Below are 20,516 nucleotides of genomic sequence, written 5' to 3'. Positions count from 1 at the left end.
CGTTGACGTCCACTTTCACTTGTCCTAATCAACCCACGTTTTATTACAACCTGATCTAGTTTAATACTTATGTCAAACAGCATGCTACACGCATAACTAGATCACTGGTTAATATAAACCCACTTTCTCACCTGCTCTCACAACCCTTTCTTCCCGCCTTATCATCGCAAAACCCCAAACACAACTACAGAGTGATCAGTAATGAGCGAAGGAGGTGATATGGAGAACCAAATGCGGACGAAGCATCATCGAGGGATCGGAAGCAGAGGCGGTGACCAGGACATATCAGGACAGCCGCCTAGGCCGGTGGTACCGTTGGTATACTCTGAATTTGGAGAAGATGACGAGTTGTCGCCGCAGTGGAGGTCGTGGCTGATTCCGATGTTCGTTGTGGCTAACGTGATAGTCTTCTTCGTTACAATGTTCGTCAACAATTGCCCTAAGAATTCGGAATCGCATGATCCCAACCAGCACTGTGTCGCCAGGTTCCTCGGGAGATTCTCCTTCGAGCATCTCCGGAACAATCCTCTCTTCGGTCCGTCTTCTCTAACGTAAGTTTCATTAATCAGTACCCTCTCAAACTATTTTGTAGATTCTGTTCAAAGTAATGATATAGTTGTAAAAGTTAATAGCTCTAATAAATTTACCTGTTATTTTAAAATTATAAACTCTAAATATAGATTTTTTTTTTGTTCCAAGAAACTCTAATTTAGATATATAACTAAAAATGTAAATTTTAGATTCTAATATATAATTTCTGTATTTTAAAAAATCGTTTTTTTTCTTTTACAATTGGAGTCATGTTCCACTGCTCCATTTTCACATGCTAAAAGACACCATGTATACTTAATCATCTGAAATGTGCGTTGACATTCATTCATTTATGATTTTTGGTAGATTGGAGAAGTTAGGATCACTGGACTGGTATAGAGTTGTGGAGAAGCATCAAGCTTGGCGGCTCCTGACATGTATATGGTTACATGCTGGTGTTATTCATCTTGCTACTAATATGCTAAGCATTGTATTCATCGGTACTCGCCTTGAGCAGCAATTTGGTTTCAGTATGCCATTTTCCTTTTTTTACTTTGATTAATTCTAAAATGATTGTCAAGTGTAGTTAATTGAAATGATTTACCTCTGAGTTTGCAGTTAAGATTGGAATGATATACTTAATATCAGGAATGGGAGGAAGCATACTCTCCTCACTGTTTATCAGAATCGGTATCTCAGTTGGAGCTTCTGGTGCCCTTTTTGGCCTTCTTGGCTCAATGCTCTCAGAACTTCTCACCAACTGGACTATCTACTCTAACAAGGTTTATCTCTCAATACTACATGTGCCTCTCTAGGTACAATGAAGACTTTGTGATTTCAATTTCTTGACCCTTTCCTTTTTTTTGTTGGTGTGGACAAGTAAAGATTGCAGCATTCTTGACGCTTTTGTTTGTCATTGTGATAAACCTGGGCACTGGGATTCTACCTTACGTTGATAACTTTGCTCACCTCGGTGGATTTCTAACGGGGTTTCTCCTCGGTTTCCTTCTCCTGGCTCGTCCACAGATCAAGTGGTTAGCAAGAAGAGAACAAATGCCACAAGGAAGACGTCTCACATCCAAATACAAACCTTACCAGTATATATTGTGGCTCCTGTCTCTGGCTCTATTGATCGTCGGGTACAGTTTGCATTGCCCATGAATTAATCACTTTTGTCACTTAATTGTTAAATAATTATGAGATTGTTTTTTTATTTTTATTTTTGCAGGTTTGTGGTGGCGTTGGTGTTGCTATTCAAAGGAGAAGATGGGAATGATCACTGCCACTGGTGCCGTTACCTGCGCTGTATTCCCACTTCAGGATGGAGTTGTGATAGTGTTTGATGCCTTATTCAGGAGGATTGTTTCTGTGTGTGTGACTATTCTTTTACCGGGATAAAAAATAAATTGTTTTAACATAATTGTTTATATCAGTCAACTCTTAAGTTGTGATTTCCACGTTGTGACTCGACATCACTACAAATTATTGAACTTTTTTTTATCAGACAAATGTGGACCTGTTGGTACGAGATCTGTACCGTAGGATCCAGTCAAAAGACAAAATACAGAACATTGATTGATCACTGTCTGCACTTGTATCTCGAACTCTACTTTACACATTCCACTCACTTTTTTAAAAAAATCCTTTCAACTATATTAAAAAAAAAACAGGATCAGCATTGGGAAATGAAGAACTCACTTTGGTTTCGACCTAACTGATCAGAAAGAAACCCCTCCATAATCCGAACGCTGATCAAACGATCGCTCTGCGGCCGCTGTGTAGTAGTAGTACTGTCCCTGCGCTGACCTCTTGTATCCACTCTCTGAAGAGAACTCTTGAAGTCTCTGTCTTGGTGCACTTTGTGACCGGACTTTTGCTCTGTAAGACTCGGTGTTAGCCATGTAGTTAGGGTGATACCCAGAATAGTACTCGTACTCGCTTCTCGTCGGTGTGAACGGCGTTCTTCTCCTTGAACCGCCACCGCTGCTGCTTCCTGGTCTAGACCTTACTTGTGGACTGTTATCCACACTTGTCGGGGCCATGAGAGATCCTCTTTTCCTTGGCGACTCCTTATGGTAGGAAGGGAAGTGAGGTTTCCATGTGTCTACTTCTAGGATCTTGTCATTGTCTTCGTTGTACAGCGGTGCGTTCCAACGACTCGAACCCATCTGAGAACGATTGTTATGGTACTGATGGTCCATTGCAATGAGCTTGATGTATTCAGCCTCTGAGAGTGACTCTGAAACGTGAGAAGAACGCGATGCTCGAGCTCGAGCTTGGAGTCTGACCAGCGTTTGCATCCGACGCAGCATATCAGCTGTTTGTTTCCTCACTATATGCCCTTTAACTAATGCTTGGAGCTTCACTAACGCTTTCAATGCTCTCAACGCCCTCCTCGCCTAAAATAAAAATAAATAAAAAATGTTTTTATCAGATGGTTACACACCTAAAATCTACATACCTAACTCAAAACTACAAACGAATATTAAATCTACATTTAGTTCCTCAACTACTTCCATTTCTTCTAGATGGTAGAGTGTCTTTAAACTATGCGTATCTATCGTACCAGATAACATAGTGTCGGTAGATAATTGTAACGACTTCTAACAAGTTTCATATACTCAACATTTGTCTCTTTTCAGTGTACTTGTCCGGGACCATTACAAAAATACAAATTGAGATTAACCTTTATGATTTTCAGTTTTTTTATTTATTTATTTATATCAATATCAGACAGCTATTGCATACTTAATAAAAGATTTATATTTTCGAATTTTAATTTTTAAGGTTAATTAATTAAAAAGGGAAGGTTAAACTAACCAAGTAGCCACGGAAAGCTGATTGAATCTTTATCGCCGCTGCATACTCCTGACTCCACCGACGGTTATTCCGATTGGTTTGAGTTACCGACGAGGTTCTACCACTTCCTCTTCCGGTAAGCCTCACGACCTCCGCCGCCGCGTGAGCAGCTGCTAGTGCCGCTTCGGCTACAGCAGCAGTGGCAGCTGCGACGGCTATTGCATGCTGGTTAGCCTCCAAGATTCCTTCACTTGAACGTCTCTTGCTTGGATGAGAAGACGACGCGGGATTTGAGGATCTGGTGGTGAAGCTCCACCTTCGTCTGTTGTTATTCGTCGGTGATGACCTCTCCTGCTTCTTCTTACTACCGAACAGTCGTCCGAAGAAACCCATAGTTTACTTCATCCTCGGAAAATCACAGATGGTTTTGCTAAATTTGTTTTAAAAGTATTAAAGAGAGAAAAGAAGCAGAGACAAGTGGGAGTGGTGAAAGTACAGCGAGCGTGTAATGCGATATATAGAGTTAAACTTCCACGCGCCGAATTTAATACGCGTTGGGTACACGAACCATTGTGGAGGCAAATATGTTGACCAAGCGTCAAACTGAAAGTCAAAAGCTCTTATGGCTCCGGTCCAGTCCAGACCAAATCTCTGGTTTGATTCAAACCAACCAGATTTAATCATTCGTTTTTTTCTTTTTTTTGATAATCCAGAGGTTCCCTGTTTACGCAGATCATTCCTCTGGGTCCGGTCAGGCAGCGGTCCACTTCACCCGGGAGGGCTTAACCTGGGCTAAGAGGACAAGGCCCAACACCCAGTACCGCATTTTTTGGTGACAGGGAAGAGGTAGTTCCCCTCCACGAGGTTCGAACCCGTGAGCATGACCATTGGCCCCCAAAGTTCTTACCAAATGTGCTACCTCATCCCGTCTTCGTTTTTTTCTTGTAACTAAGAATTAATCATTCTTTGTTTTTTTGTCAATATGATTACTTTATGAATCTCTTGTATGTTTGAAATTTGAAACTAGAATTTGAATCGAGTTTTTCCCTGATTGCATTATGTAACAATACCCACGCCTATTATAAAAGCTACTCTATAAAGATGCAATTATTTAAAAATATTCTCATAATAAATATGAAAACGGTATTAATAGATGTGTCATAAGTATTGAACCAACCAAACAACAGACCACGTTTTAAAAAGAAAACACTTTCTCATTATTTAAAATGCTTTTATTTTATTCTCATTGTCTTTTGCAGACCAAACTCCCCAAATCCTCGGAACTGACCGTTGCTGGAACTAGGCACTTATATGGTTATACCTGCACAGTTCATAAACACAGTCCACAAAAAGTATAACGACACAAGATAAACACCGGACTGACTAATTAATCATATTACAAATATATCAAATTTCATTCAGTTTATGTTTAAGTAAATATAATCCAAAAATCTTTATATTTTTTTAACAAAAAGGGAATCTATTGATCATGTCTTACCACAATCTAAAGAGGGGAGGTTACAAGTAGTTGTAAATGTGGTGGCTGCTCGAAGAGCGTTACATATACAATCTTTGTTAGTTGCTTGGAGAGCGATGCAGCAATTTGAGTTCGGGGCTGGATTGACCGCACCAGGCAGAACCAGCGGCGCACACACCTGCATATTGCTCAGATTGTCTAGGCATTGTTGAGCACGAACCATAGGTCCGGTCTCTAGAGCGCTCATGGCCAGAAGCATTACAAAGAGAATAGTTGCAAAGTATTTGAGAAATTCCATTTTGTTTTAGATAATATATTTGTTTTCTTATGGTTTTTACTTTTTGGACTAGTGGATTCAGTCTATATTTATAAAGTATATGTAAGTGTATAGTTTTGAGATTTGAGAATAACTAGATCACGAAGCGGAGTGATGCTTTCTATGATCTTGGTGTAGTTACTTCATAGGTTGTGCATGATAAAAATACTACAAGCTAGGGGGAGAATAACAAAGTGTGTGACGGTGTTACTTTTAATTATATGTTAATTAAGATATTATATACATATAAAATTTAAAACATTTTGATTCATTTATCATTTTGTAAAAAAAAACATAAAAGACATTAATAGAGCTCTTGCTAAATTTTCCCTATACAAAAAAAAAGTTATTCATAAAATTTTGAAAACTCATGAACCAAAACATTGTGGTAGTTACAGATCATATTAGGAGTTGAGATCGATGATTCATATGAGTTAATACTAACACCAATTTATTTTACGCTTGGTTTTTTTTTGTCGTCAATTTTTTTACGCTTGACTAATTAATAAAAGAAATTGGATAAAATATTTTACGTAAAACGGACGTAATATATTTTTTACCCAGTGTTCAAGAAAACGTTAGACGCTAAGCGGGCGGCGACCTAACACCTAACGCCTAGAACGACTAAGCGGACGCCTAGATTATTAGTTAAGCGGTTTAGGCGTTTATAAATTATAGCAATATATTAAATATATGTAATGTTTTATACTTAATAATAGTAAAAACTATTATTTATATATGATAAAAAGTATTTTCATAAGAATATATATTACAATATATTAATTATTATAATTTATGAATAATAAATTAAATATTATTTATTATTATAATATTATAATTATTTAGGCGGTTTAAAGAGTAATCGCCACGGTCCTGTAACGTCTAGCGCCTAAATGCTGTCTAGGCGGCCGTTGTCTAGGCGGCCGTGTTGACCGATTTTTAGAACACAGTTTTACCCCTATACACACCCCAATACCCAATAATGATTTGGGGGCCATGGAAAAGCAAAATTATTGGGCCGGGCCTGTATCAAAACTGTTGCTGGGTCAGTGTCTTTGTCCGTAAGCTGTTGTTCTGAATCTGGCAACGAAACACACAAGTCCACCAAGAAAGTGACTCTTGTTATAGTGCTTGGTAACCACTACAGGTGGTTTGGTTATTGGAACTTGCCATTTGTCGCTACAAAGTTTGTTTTCTTATCACAAAAAAGAAGGCACTATAGTCACATGACTCACATTATTGGAATATAGGCCCCTCCCAATAAGGTGATAAAAAACAGTTTTATTTATTTTAGGTAACAGTATCTTTTGATATTTTTACAATTGACATTGACGCAGATGGATTATCTGTATTTAGAATGGCGACAACCAAACTGATACAGAACATACATAAATTAATAATTCCAAAAAAAATGCGGGAATCATATGTAAATATTATATATATGTGTGATAACTGATGATGAGACATAACAACAATACCATGAGCTGTCACTCTATTATTTATGTGAATTTAATATTATTTTATTTAAATAAAAGACTTGCAAGGAGAAAAAATGTATTTACTTCCCTTTGTTCAGACGTTTCTTTATTCTTCTTCTCCTTCCTTCTTCCTACATCGATCGTGTTCAGAAATCATATTCATTACACAACTCTTTCTCTCTCTCTGAGTTGGATTCTTTTATAACATGTTGTGATCCCTGTTCGGTCAGAGACGAGTAGAAGCAAAGAATATTAATAGAAATGATGAAAATGAATGTAGGAACGACGCCCTCCGTTGTCGGCAGCGGCGGAGTTAGCGGCAATGAATGGGAGTCCCGACCTGGAGGAATGGTTGTGCAAAGACGAACGGATCAGAGCTCCGATTCGCCACGTGTCATCCGCGTCCGGGTCAAATACTTGTCGGTTTACCACGAGATCAACATCAACTCCCAATCTAGCTTCGGTAAACCAAAAAAATCAAGATTCAAACCAAAAGGGTTTAGTGTTTATTTTTTATTTAATGAATTGGATTGGTTTTGATTTGTTATTGCAGGAGAGTTGAAGAAGGTGTTATCTGGTCAGACCGGACTTCACCACGAAGACATGAAGATACTGTACAAAGACAAGGAGAGAGATTCGAAGATGTTTCTTGATCTTTGCGGTGTTAAAGATCGGTCAAAGCTTGTTCTTAAAGAAGATCCAATGGCTCAGGAGAAACGTCTCCTCGAGAAAAGGAAAAACGCCGTCATTGAGAAAGCTATGAAATCAATCGCCGACATTAGTCTCGAAGTCGACAGGCTCGCCGGACAGGTAAAAACAGAGGTTTTCCGGAGACTACTTCCTTCCATTGAATCTGAGATTCTGATTACTGGTTTATTAGGTGTCGGCGTTCGAGACGGTGATTAATAAAGGAGGAAAAGTTGAAGAGAAGAGTCTCGTGAATCTGATTGAGATGTTGATGAATCAGTTGCTGAGACTTGACGCCATAACTGCTGATGGAGATGTGAAGCTAAAGAGGAAGATGCAGGTAATTAACCTAAATCTCTAATTTTTGATTGGTTCATTGATTTAATATGATTTTGACTCGATTTCGATTTTTTTTTATTACAAAGGTGAAAAGAGTTCAGACGTACGTTGAAACACTTGATGTCTTGAAAGTCAAAAACTCGACCAAAAAAGTCGACATTAACAAGTCGGTGCGCCACAAACCGCAAACGCAGACGCAATATCAGCAACGCGATTTGTTATCGTTTGTTGATGAAGGGGTGGAGGAGGAGCCTAGGAGGGACTCAGGCGCGTCGTCCTCTTCGGGTACTCCAGCGATTGGAACGAATAATTGGGAGACGATGCTTGATTCCACATCGGCGGCTAAGGCACCGGTTGAACCGGTTAAACCGGTCCCCCCAAGATTCAAATGGGAGTTCTTCGATTAAGCTAAAATACACTATCATACGTACACGATATATATGTATTTTTCTCCGATTTCATGTGATTTGTGATTGATCTTGGCAATTTTTTTTGGTTTGTTTAGAATATTTTTTGTTGGTCTTCCCTTGAAGTCAATTCCCAAATAACAAGGGGAGTTTCAACAAATATAGTTTCTTCATCATCATCATAATCCCGTCATTGTAATACCTAAAGATTTGAATTTTCTTTACTAATACAATAAAAGTTACGGAAAAGTTGTAATAGTTTTATGAAATATTTGCTTATATGAATGTTTCTTTTCGGTAGATCTTGTGAGTTTCAATGCATCTTGTGAGTTTCGTCCTTCTAGAATATAATATTACTAGTATATATAAAACCCTTTTATTATATAATTAATTTTAATTTACTTTAGAAAGTTGATCCAATATAAGATGCCATACTATTGTAAGAGCACTAATATATTTTTCATTTTAGAAACTTATTTGTTTTTTTTATTGTTGGAGTTGCTCTTAGGTTTTGATTCCCACCTTTAAAGCATTGTTAATGACAATTACAACCGTGTTCTTCATGAGTTAACGGGGATCAAAGAGGTGGTCCAGTGAACGGTTTTTTTTATTCAAGTTGTATATTTTTCTCTATTTTAGTTAACACCAACGTTGACGAAACCAAAGGTTAACACTTAAAACACCAACATTGTATCACGACGTTGTATCTTCTCGAATTATATATGTTACAGGTCCTATCGTAAGTTACATCATTAGAAATATTAAATTTAATCATATTATATACCATCAAATTCAACTACCTACACGGCTACACAAAATGTACTTAGTTGCTCAAAAGAAAAAACACAACATTTACTTATGATGAAGCAACTCTCTCGACAATATACATTAAGCTTTTACCATTTTTATTTTTTGAAGATATTTGACAATTCATAACTTAGATATTTTATAATTGTTTGTTTGTTCCTCTTTCATATGCATCAAATAAATAGTCAACCCCATAAAATCAAAACAATGAGACGTAGGAGAGAACAGAAAAAAAGGCATGTTGGTAACACATGCTAATCATAACATTGAATATGGTTTCTTGTGGAATCGGTAACTTCTGGTTACCAGAATTATATTCATTGCTTCCTGTTAAGGCTACAAAGTCGTTCGGGGGCAGACAAAGGGGAATCTTTATGATAACCAAATACCTAATCCAATAGTATATCGACATTAGAAAAGGCAAAGTACAATAAAGTTCATTAAGGAAATGATGTAGGATTAGTTAATCATATAGTATTACTATTTTAAAAAGCCAAGTTATCAGTATTTACAAAACTTTAAGATCTTTTTATATGATTAAGCCTTTATGGTAACCAATAAGAATTAGTGGATTAATTATAAGATACATCAAATAATTTATTGTGACATGATTGGCATCCAATGCGAACAACTTTCATGCGTTCTATCACAAAGATTTGGTATGGCTCGGAATGTCTCCTTGACACATATTTTGGGTGAGCATGAAAATGGGAAATGTTACTTTTAGATTTTGCTTTCTACAACCAGCGGCTTTTCTAAAAGAGTTGGAGTGAAAAACAAGGATTATATATTGTTTTTGGATTTTTTTACCTTCTAAGACACTTTATGTCTTATGATTTTCACATTTAAACACATCCTCATTGTCAGGCACTTTCTACTTGTTTATTGTTTTTTATACCCTCAAACTAATTCATTTAACCACACAACTAACCAGAGAAAACTAACCATGATTCACATATTTTAAATTAATTTTTTTTTGTCGAAAAGCACACTTTTTCTCTCCATTCTAGATTTCAAAATTTAGCAGATCCACATTTTCTTTCCAATCATAATTTCACATTTCTCTCCACTTCGTTCTTAATCAATTCTCATATTCTTGATTTGTTTTTGTAATTTTGTTTCCAGCATTCTACCCATCTTCCTCTTACGCTGGATAATCCTCAAAAAACCTTTTAACAATCGTGTAAAACAAAATCGAAGCATCAATTATTTTGATTTTTTCCCAGAAAATTTGGTTCTTTTTGTTTCCAAAAAGTTTGGTTCTTTTTCAAAGAAACCCTTATGCTAGACAATTAATTACCTTGATTTTTTCTAAACATAAGAGCTTTGCTATCGGATCTTCGTATCCCGCCGAGATTATTTGCCACTAATATGTTCACCTTTGATCCAATCCAACACGACCTCCACCTTTGATCGGATCTGCGTTTCTTTTCTCTCAGCCTTTCGCCGTTGTGTTCGTCTGTTGTTCGGGATAACTCGATCTGCTCCTAGCGGAGTTTATTCAATTTTTGTTTTGTTTTGATCCTTGTATTTTTATTTAATCTCAGATCTTCCCCATAAATTTCTAACTATGCAAAATTTACAATCTCAGATTTTATTTCTTTTTGAATTAGCTCCAAAATTTACAATTCTACGTTTTATCTCTTTTTTCTTTGCAAATGAACACACAACTTATGTGATCTAAAATCATTAAGTCATTAGACATCCACATCCACATTCACAATTTTTTTTTCACAATATTTCTTATTACACATTCAATATCTACAATAGCCATCAACATGCTATTTGCTCTAGTTCACAAAGTTTTACATCCATAATTCTAATTTTGGTTTCTACTAGTTGAGGCATATATGTTCAAACCACATATTTTCCATCCGCTAGTCAATTTAAAAATGATACTAATCCACAATTTAGCTATCCACAACATATCCATGCACATATCATCTTTCCACAATTTATTGTTCCATGTTTCGACGGTATTTGATGCTAGGAGTTTCAAGGCTCCTAAAACAAATGTTGTAATATGAGTGAAATGTCGAACCAATTCCAAGGGATTCAAAGCACCAAGAATACAAGTACTTCCTTAATCTAAATGCAATCGAAGATTTGATGATTTCTAGAACCTAATATGCAATAACTAAACAATAAAAACAGTAAATCAATGAACTTTCTTTTATGAGAAAGGAGAACTCATGGGTATAGGAATTTAGACCTTGGGTGATCAAGCTTCGAACTAAGGATGGCAACAGTCAATCAAACTAATCAACCTTAAGCTTAGACGCAGTCTTAAACAAACTCTATGTATAGATGAATGTTCATTTGCTAACATACTTCAGACATCAAATGTCTTTGGCTGAATAATATAAAAGCAATCATTAACAAACAGGTCTATTGGCTATCTTAACACCCTTAACAACAAATGTCTTTGGTAAAGTATGTTAAGAGCTTAGGAGAGTTGACTCAGACATATCATCGAACACCTTATGGGTGGGAGATGTCTAAAGATCAACTTTTGAGAGGCCAACTCAATAGATGCATTACGAATACTCTCCTAGGCAAGGAATAAGGTTTGAATTATACTAAAACATCCTAGAACTAACTTAATCACCCTAAATCTTCCTATCCCATGAATTCAATGGTGGATTACTCACTAAAATTCATGATCATTCTTAAACTCATTTTGAGTTTCAGATTAATCATAAACAGGGATGAGATAACTGAAATCAACAAGAAAATAAAACAAGAACAAGAGAATCAATGATTAAAAGATGAAATCTCTCAATGGTTTTTTGATGTTTACCAAGTAACAAAAGATCGATTCGCCTCTGGTGGCTTACACAATACTTAAACTTAGGTTTTAGAACACAAAAAACGTGCATACAAATGACTAAAATGCCCCTGAAAAATGTTTAAGTTCGAGATGAAACGGGCTCGGAGCGACCAGGAGGGGTCGCTCCGCACAGCCGCTGCAGAAGAAGACGAGCGAGCTGGTCTCCTCGCTGGCTCGGGGTCGCTTCAGGGGATGAGGCGCAGCGGGTAGAGGGAGCCGCTCCGGTTGGTCGCTCCGAAGAAGACGAGCGAGCAGCACCGGCCGCTGAGGTGAGGCCGCTCCAGGTAGTGAAACCGCAGCGGGCAGCACGGGCCGCTGGGACAGGTCGCTCCGCTGGGTGAAGTCGCAGCGGGTGGTCAGGGTCGCTGCACTGAGGTCGCTGTGAGCTCTTGGTCGCCCCTAAATCACTCATTTTGCCTCTTTTGAGTCCCTAATGCATCCCAAATGCTCCATGTGGTGCTCCAACACCTGATAAGGACTTATGTATGCAAAATGCAACCTAAACATGCCTAAATCCTATTCTAGATGATCAAAATGCATGCGAACATGGAGATAAAACAATGGGAATATGCAAGACATCAGTATTCGATCTCCAAAACAGATCTCCAATGCTTTGATCTTAACAAAAAACAATTATATTTACAATTTGTGTCATGTTTTCCTCCACTCATTTCATGTCTTGTATCTATAACTTAATTGTCCACACTTTTAGCATCCACACTTTTAGTGTGTAAATATAAAAACAAAAAAAAAAATCAAAATGGATGTCAAAACATAGAAAATAAAAAAACATATTTTATTATCTAAACAAATTTGTTATATATATTTTCAAATTGAAAATAAACAAAAACACACATACAAGAGGTAAAATAAAAACAATTGTAAAAAACATTATTTTTTCTGTAACATAATCAATCATAGCCGTTGGATGAAGTTTATTAGATTCATATCGAGAATGACCTATAATAGTTGGATGTTCCACAATTGTTTTTTGAAAATTGTATCCACAACTCTTTTGTCCACATTTTTTATTTGTACCTTTTCAAATATAACAAAAAAAAAATATCAAAGTGGATATCAAATTATAGAGAATAAAAAAACAAAATTTACTGTATCAATATATTTCTCAAATATATCTTTAAATTTAAAATAAACAAAACAAACTATAAATAGATAAAGACATTTAAAGACAAACTTTAATAACTTTCGAAACATGATTGGTCTCCACATATTCGATACCATTAAAAAAAAAAAAACTAACCAACTTCTACTTTCTCTTAACCAATGTAAAGAGTAGTGGAGTCAAAACATATGGAGGAAAATGGAAGAAAGTGTACCTCCAGTGGGATGTGTCTTAACATGTCAATAAAAAGAATAAAGTGTCTTAAAGAGTAACTAACTCTTGTTTTTGCTTCAGTTTTGCAATCTACGGCTTAAATTAGTTTATTTGTGTTACGTAGCAAGTAGAGCATAAAACTGAAGAGAAGTAGATGAATAATGTGGAATTAATTTGAGCGCTGAGGGGATTAAATATTAGTTAAATGATATTGTAACTGTTTAGTAATTAAAGTAATATTCTATGTGCAAGGGAAAATCTATAAATAGATTTTACTGGATGTATGAAACTATAAAAGATGGTGTACTATTCACACTGCCGTCCCTATTAATTTGGTGGCTTAAAGCACATTAACATAATGTGGCCTCATATTTTTACTATCAAATAATTATATATTAGAATATTCTTTTTTTGTAACTCAGTATAGAGCATATGTAATATTTATAATACATATATTTTCAAGGATGAATCGAAATATTTAGCAAGATAATAGTATTTTTATTTAAATTTAGAAGGAAAATTATAATTATGGCAGTTAAATTTAGTAATATAAAGCTATAAAATTTAAGCAGTAGTATAATAAAATAAGATTAAGAATTCATTTTAAAATAAATAGAACATATGATATATAAAATTATTTAAGGAATGAAAATAATCTAAAAGAGTCATATTGTTCTTTTTGTGTCAACAAAAGTATCATATTGTCAAGTAAGCAATATGTTATATGACAACTGAGAGAAAAAAATAATAAAAGGATACGTTTGTTTTTTAAAGAGTGCATAATAGGAGTTGAACTCTCTTATAGTCGTATGTCACAAGTATTATTAGCAAACAATCTGAAACCACTACACTAAAAGATCCCTAAACTGTGGCCTTTAAAACTTTTTATTTGATTGTGGCCTAAAGCATATGCTTCACGAGCCTTATGCAAGGGACGGGCCTGACTATTCAGTTTAGAACATATCATTGTGAGTATATCTATACTATTAAAACAGAAACATTCTGAAAAAATCTACTTAAACAAGGTTGTTGGACCCTTTTATTAGACTTAACATTTTTGATCTTACCTTATATATTTGTAATAATTAATAAATAACTCCCATATATCTATCCGATGATTACTCATTTCTCTAACAATAAGATAGTATAAAATATCTTTACCAACGCAGAAAGAATCAAATTACAGAAACTCAGCCCCTCATGCATTTTTATGCATGCAACCATCCATATATACTATTTATATAGTATTGTTTATACCTTTTGATTAAAATGAAATCATATCCGATTTACTACAATATATATATATATATTCATGATAGGCTGTCTATAATGTTATACACTATATTTTTTGCTCATAATCTACAATATTTAGATATTAACTTTTTGAATATTTAGATATTAATTATTAAAATGAATTAGCAATATCATTAAGTATATTTTACCATGTTATCTTACATTATATAGTTTCAATTTTTTTTAAAGTTGATAAAACATGTTCGCAAATCATATGTTAAAACAAAATCATATATATATAATTTTTATAAAAAAATAGATTAAACATTAGATTAAAAAAATTATTAAGAGATTTAATAACTATAAAATCCCCTACAAATATGTCTATTGAATTAGCTAAACAATCTACCAATTAAATCTTAAGTCACATCAATTTTAAAATATAACTTTTATAAAATATGTACAAAATATAATGAGAGAGTATGTTTGGGTATTCTGGTCGGTTCATCTCTATCTTGATTCTTTGGCTCCTAAACATTCGGATCCAAGTAGATATTTAATTTTTTTACTCAGGTTTAAGTCGGTTCTTTTCATGTCTAGATTGATTAGGAATCATAATTCAAATAATGTAAAATACATTAATATTTGGGTACGAAACAGGTCTAGGTCGGTTCAGACATTTAAGATCTGAAAAATATTAGAAATATTCGATAACCTGAAAAATTATATGAATCTTGAAAAATATCCGAAAACCCAACAAATACCTAAAAATTTATTTCAAATACCTGAAATAGATCTCGAATGCTTCTCGAAATATAACCTGAGAAAACCAAAAATATCCAAAATTTTATCTAAATATCCGTAATATATTTTAAAAAATTTAGAATTTTACCTAAAACCTGAAAGTATGACTGGAAACTCAACCTCCCCCCCCCCAAAAAAAAAAGAAAAAAAAAAACATCTGTAATACCAAAAACATATATGAAATATCCAAATATATCTAATATAATATATACAAAACATTTCATGTATTCAAGATACCTGCACGGGTCTTGGGTATGATCCATACGGAACCAAGATCCACTGATCCAAAAGAAAACCCAATATGTACATTTCTTTGGACTCGGATCTAATCGTTTTTTTTTCTTTTTTTTGGATTCGAGTAAATGCCTAGGTTTAAAAGAGCGAGTTATATAAAATGTACATAAAAATCTCAAATAAACTAATTCATAAATTATGTAATTTTAAACAGATTATCTTCTTCGATATAATAAGATTTTGTAATATAGCAATGTACAACAACTCCAAAATATTAATTTATATCAAAATTTGTTTCCAATCCAAAAAATTCACGCTTCGAAAATGTGGATTAAAATATAGTCTATTCTATTAAAATATGAATATGACCTATTGATATAGGTGTGGTCTATTTATTTTAATACAATTATTAAAACTTCTTATTAATTATTTAAGAGAAATATTATACAAAGAAAAATACAAATATGACTAAAACGTATAAATATGAAATTAAGTTTAAAAAAATATAAAACAATAAATATATCCGCCCTTTTAAGGGCGGGTCATAATCTAGTATTAACTTATAACACAAACACATGACATTTCTAATCATATAGTATTGTATATATTAAAAAGTTCTCAGACAACATCCAACACTTCCTGAAGAAGAAGAAAAAACATAATATTCCAACACTAATAATATACGAGAAAATCAAAACCATACACATATATAGCTAGTTCTCTTAATCTTTATATATATTTGCTTATAAACTACTAGTATGCATTGCCGGTTTTATTTCTTGTCCCTCGCTAACATCTTGGATCATCGAACCCTTTTCCGTTCATCCCATTGAACAATGAGTCCATGAAGTCGTACTCATTTGCCAAGTCCTATATAAAAGAAGTTAACCAATATATATCATATGACGCATAACTTGAAAAATAATTTGAAAAATAATTTCTTTCAGCTTTTGCTAAGGTTATATTGTCTTACCGCCGGATTCAAGAACGACCAGTCGACAAAATCTTGAGCATCCTGTTCCTACCAAATAGATTCCAGGTTTCATAGTATATTTAATAGATCATTTCGTTGACATTTAGTATCATAGTTTCATGGAAACATTTTAGAATGATACATATTAGAGGCAGGTACCTGATCATGATTTGTGCTCATGTTGAAAGTTTGAGAATTCGCCTCTGGAGCAACATTGTTTGATGTTTCTCCAATAGAGTGTCCCTTCACAACAAAGCCAAGTATATAAGTCGCCAAGACATTATAATGGATAAATCTAGCCATAAAATTTCCCAATGTAGATTCTTAAAGATTTGATAAAATTTTCTAATAATATTTAGTACCTGGTTTGTGTTCACAAAGGTCCAGTCATCATCTTTTTCAAGAGAGAAAAGCTGATTCATTTCGGTCGAAAAGTTTGAAGGAAGCTCAAATTGGGTGGTAGAAACCGCTTCTTGTTGCTGCACGCATCACATTTCAGACAAACAAATCTCACAACATATACCTTATGTATATATACATTATTGAAAAATTAGGTTAGTGAAAACACATACCTTGTTGTGATCCAGTTGAAAGTTACTTATGTCGCAAAGAAGCTCATTAATGTTGCCAAACTCATCATACAAGCTGAGATTCTCCTGTTGAGGAATTTCAATATTTGGCTGTGCAGTTGCATTGGAACGTGGATGAGGCTGAGGTTTATATGCAATGTTCTCATTATCTACGAATGATTGCAACCCATACGAGAAGTTGCTAGATCCTGGTTGATGAGTAGTTAAACTTCCAAAGTTGTTTAGTCCTGCATTATGAGTTTCAGTTCCATAAATTTTAAGTCCTGGTTGATTAGGAGTTAAAATTCCATGGCTGCTCAATCCTAGTTGATTAGAACTTAAATTTCCATAGCTGCTCATTTGTGGTTGATCAGGGGGTAAGCTTCCACGGTTGTTCATTTCCGGTTGATTCAAAGTTAAATTTTCATAACTGCTCATTCCTTGTTGATTAGGAGATAAGCTTTCATGACTACTCATTCCTGGTTTAGCAGCAGTTAAACTTCCATAGCTGCTCCTTCCTGGTTGATTAGGAGTCAAGCTTATATGGCTTCTTATGCCTGGTTGAGTAGAAGTTGAACTTCCATAGGCGCTCAATATTCCTTGTTGAGTAGAAATTGAACATTTATAGCTGTTAGTTCCTGGTTGATTAGGAGCTAAACTTCCACAGCTGATCAACATGTTATTGTTGAAACCACTACCATTAATAGCTGATAATCCATTTTGTTCAAACCCGAGCACTTGAGATGTTTGGCTAGTTTTGTTCGCCGTTGGTTCAAGAAAGCTTCTTCTTCCTTCATTTTGGGATGAGTAATTGAGGTTGCTCTCGATGGGCTGGTTCAAGTTTGATCCAAGACGGTGCGGCTCATAGGTGGACGACCGGTTCATGTAGTTGTGAGGCATCTGATTGAAGCGGACGGGATCAGATGTGTTGGATAGGAGTCTAGACTGTCCAATACCGTGTCCGGGTTCGGAATAGCATGATCTATTGTTGAGACTTGTGCCGTACCAAGAAGAAGAAGTGTAGTTGTTGTAGCATGGCTCTGTGATGCGAGGATATGGATATGTCGAGTCTATGCCATTACTCGGCAACATGTTTGAACACAAAGAACCTCTTTCCGCGACTTTCCTCAAGAATTGTCGATATTTCTGCATAGTAAACAATTTCTTGTTAATTAAAAGAGGCATGATACACAATTTATGGTTTGGTATTTAGTATAAATTAAACTTGTAACTATTGTTTTGACTCACATAAGCTATTGGTTTTGAAAATAAAATAAAAATAATCACGTTTTAAGACATAAAACGAAATAGCAGTTTTGAAAGGGATGTGATCAAACCTGTAAATGACTGGCTACGTTCTCTCTTGTCAAGTATGATATGTTCATGAACTCTAAGATTTTTTTTGGCACAGCCTCTGTCGAAGATTTAAGTTTAATTAGTAAATGAACGTAGAAGTTAGTCAGTGTGTATATATATCAAGTTGAAAATGTAAGAAATGAACTGTATAACATGTATTATATATAAAAATGTTTTACAAAAAAATCAGAAGACTTACTGTCAAGACCGATGTGTCGGATAGCTTGTAAGAAAAGATCATGAAGATCATCCGTCCATGTAATCTTACTCTTCTTGGAGGGCTGCGACAAAGCCTCAACATCATCACCAGAACCAACGTTTGCTTTTATTTTTTTATTTTTCCGTGAAGCATTAGTACTAACACAACTTCCATTTGTACTGTTCATGGATCTTGAATCCGATCTAGGTAACTTCTTCTTCGTGGTCATCACGAGATTGTCTTGCTCAGGAACCAACTGGATTCGCTGAGGGATGCTAACATATGTGTCATTGTGGTTGTTCTCGGTCCATAAGGTGGACTTACCATTCCTCTTACAAGTTACAGCAAGTTGGTAAATCTTGGCTAATTCAGTTGCTTTTATGGGTTTTTGAATGAAACCCATCGCTCCACACGTTAAACTCTCATGTTCTTTACCGGTGTCCGATGACATAACTTTCATATAAGAGAATGAACAGAAAAAAAAAATTATAGCTTTGAATTATAGCAAAAAAAAAAAAAGATATATATATATATATATATTATAATCTTAAATAAGTTGCAAAAAAACTTACCTATGACCGGTAAATTGCCAAATTCTCGAGTGATCTGGTTCTTGAGTTGTAGACCGTTCATGTCAGGCATGTAATAATCAGTGACTATGAGATCGATATTGTTTCTTTCGATTTTAAGAGTAGACAATGCTTCTCTCGAATCTTTTACAGCTATAACCGTGATCTCCATAGTCGATGAATCTAAATATTTAATCCAGAAAAATAAATTGTTAAAATATTGCAATTACAAAAGATTGTTTACTTTTAAATTGTTTTAACCTTTTTCTAAAAGAAAAGAAAGTGGGTAAAATAGAGGTATGTATGTACTTTAATTTATTTGTTTATTCCCCCCCCCCCCCCCCCAATTCAACCTATTCTTGCTAAATATTTGCCCCCAATTTAACTTTTTTTTATTTGCTGAATATTTTCCACACTTGAGTTGTGAAATATTTTATATTTTTTGAGAATGCTAATATCATGAGCGAAACATATTCTGTAAAATCACAACATTTTCATTTAAATGGGCTATGCATCTATTTTAAAGACTAACTGGATGAACTTTATACGAAAGCCGATTTGAAGACCATCAATTAATTTTCACTTCGAAAAAAGTTCATTTCGTACACTAATACTATGGACATGTCGAAATTAAAGCCTTTAGAACAAAAAAAAACTATGAACATGTCATTTTTTAACATGTCATTTTCTCATTCGACGATACATTATTCTTTTCTAAATCAATTTTCTCCTATATTCTTCTAAAACAATTACATAGTATATTTGTTGAAGTTTTCGTATAACCAAAAACCATTAGTTTTAAAATCATCAAAATAAGAATCACTAAATCGAATTTAGTGTGTGCATGTAATTGATATTTAAATCCTAATGATTTAGAAAGATAACTCTTAAATTTCACTGAAATATAAAATTTGAAAGTGGTATAAAAATTACTACTGTTTTTAATCAGTTAATTGGTTTATCCTGCTCAGATATCAATGAAGTTACGAAGAAATAAATAACATACGTTTTTGATAATAAGAAGAAAAAAATATCTTACCTCTGTGTTTAAAATTTTCGAGCCTTTGTGACATGATTCGAAGGAAAACAGGATCATCATCCACAACCATAACATTGATTCTCAAGATAGAATTTTGGTTGTAAAAAGCTTGAGAAAAAGCCATTCTACTAGTCTTTGTATAACTTTTTTGTGTGCTTCAAGTTTGTATGAACTTTTTAGACTGCAAAAAACCCGATATTTAAAGACGTATAAAGTAGACACGCAAATAACATTTGGCAGTATAGTAGTGGTGCATATGTAATTTCATTATAGAAACAAAAAACAATGTAAGTTAAATGTAAATTTAATTTTGTATCATTATATTGATAGGTAAGAAAACAAAATTTATAAAAAGAGATTTATCAAAAGATATCCTTGGTTTGAAATACCGTGTGCTAATTAATGTATAAAATCTAGACTAAAGTAAGAAACAATTAATGCAATCTAGCAATATATATATTTTAGTTCTATAAAATATATGTAATTGTTATTTTTCTAGTGATTTTTATTTCTGATTTAAGATTGATTTTTAA

General features: G+C 34.2%; 5 protein-coding genes across 5 annotated transcripts; 2 read left to right on the top strand and 3 right to left on the bottom strand.

The window, feature by feature from the left end:
• The first annotated feature begins 201 nt into the window (after positions 1-201).
• Positions 202-1,346, top strand: LOC108818402 (RHOMBOID-like protein 3). The gene is made up of 3 exons (XM_056990921.1): positions 202-551; positions 898-1,031; positions 1,150-1,346. The coding sequence occupies exons 1-3, from the start codon at positions 202-204 to the stop codon at positions 1,344-1,346; spliced, it is 681 nt and encodes a 226-aa protein (XP_056846901.1).
• A 667-nt stretch (positions 1,347-2,013) lies between these two features.
• On the bottom strand, positions 2,014-3,822 carry LOC108818400 (protein IQ-DOMAIN 24). Its single transcript, XM_018591365.2, has 2 exons — positions 3,352-3,822; positions 2,014-2,930 (listed from the first exon to the last, which is right to left on the bottom strand). Exons 1-2 carry the CDS (start codon positions 3,721-3,723, stop codon positions 2,250-2,252), a joined length of 1,053 nt encoding a protein of 350 aa, XP_018446867.1. The 5' UTR covers positions 3,724-3,822; the 3' UTR covers positions 2,014-2,249.
• A 637-nt stretch (positions 3,823-4,459) lies between these two features.
• LOC108818401 (tapetum-specific protein A9) lies at positions 4,460-5,170 on the bottom strand. The gene is made up of 2 exons (XM_018591367.2): positions 4,829-5,170; positions 4,460-4,651 (listed from the first exon to the last, which is right to left on the bottom strand). Exons 1-2 carry the CDS (start codon positions 5,103-5,105, stop codon positions 4,638-4,640), a joined length of 291 nt encoding a protein of 96 aa, XP_018446869.1. The 5' UTR covers positions 5,106-5,170; the 3' UTR covers positions 4,460-4,637.
• Positions 5,171-6,678: 1,508 nt separating this feature from the next.
• Positions 6,679-8,334, top strand: LOC108814104 (BAG family molecular chaperone regulator 3). The gene is made up of 4 exons (XM_018586598.2): positions 6,679-7,064; positions 7,155-7,411; positions 7,482-7,628; positions 7,714-8,334. The coding sequence occupies exons 1-4, from the start codon at positions 6,863-6,865 to the stop codon at positions 8,032-8,034; spliced, it is 927 nt and encodes a 308-aa protein (XP_018442100.1). The 5' UTR covers positions 6,679-6,862; the 3' UTR covers positions 8,035-8,334.
• A 7,733-nt stretch (positions 8,335-16,067) lies between these two features.
• LOC108815221 (putative two-component response regulator ARR21) lies at positions 16,068-20,107 on the bottom strand. The gene is made up of 9 exons (XM_018587866.1): positions 19,984-20,107; positions 18,948-19,127; positions 18,376-18,828; positions 18,158-18,234; positions 16,824-17,966; positions 16,614-16,730; positions 16,411-16,494; positions 16,252-16,299; positions 16,068-16,148 (listed from the first exon to the last, which is right to left on the bottom strand). Exons 1-9 carry the CDS (start codon positions 20,105-20,107, stop codon positions 16,068-16,070), a joined length of 2,307 nt encoding a protein of 768 aa, XP_018443368.1.
• Between the last annotated feature and the right edge of the window lie 409 nt (positions 20,108-20,516).

Source organism: Raphanus sativus, chromosome 7 (assembly GCF_000801105.2).
Source record: "Raphanus sativus cultivar WK10039 chromosome 7, ASM80110v3, whole genome shotgun sequence".
Classification (NCBI taxonomy): domain Eukaryota; kingdom Viridiplantae; phylum Streptophyta; class Magnoliopsida; order Brassicales; family Brassicaceae; genus Raphanus; species Raphanus sativus.
This window is presented reverse-complemented; position numbering and strand designations above follow the sequence as displayed.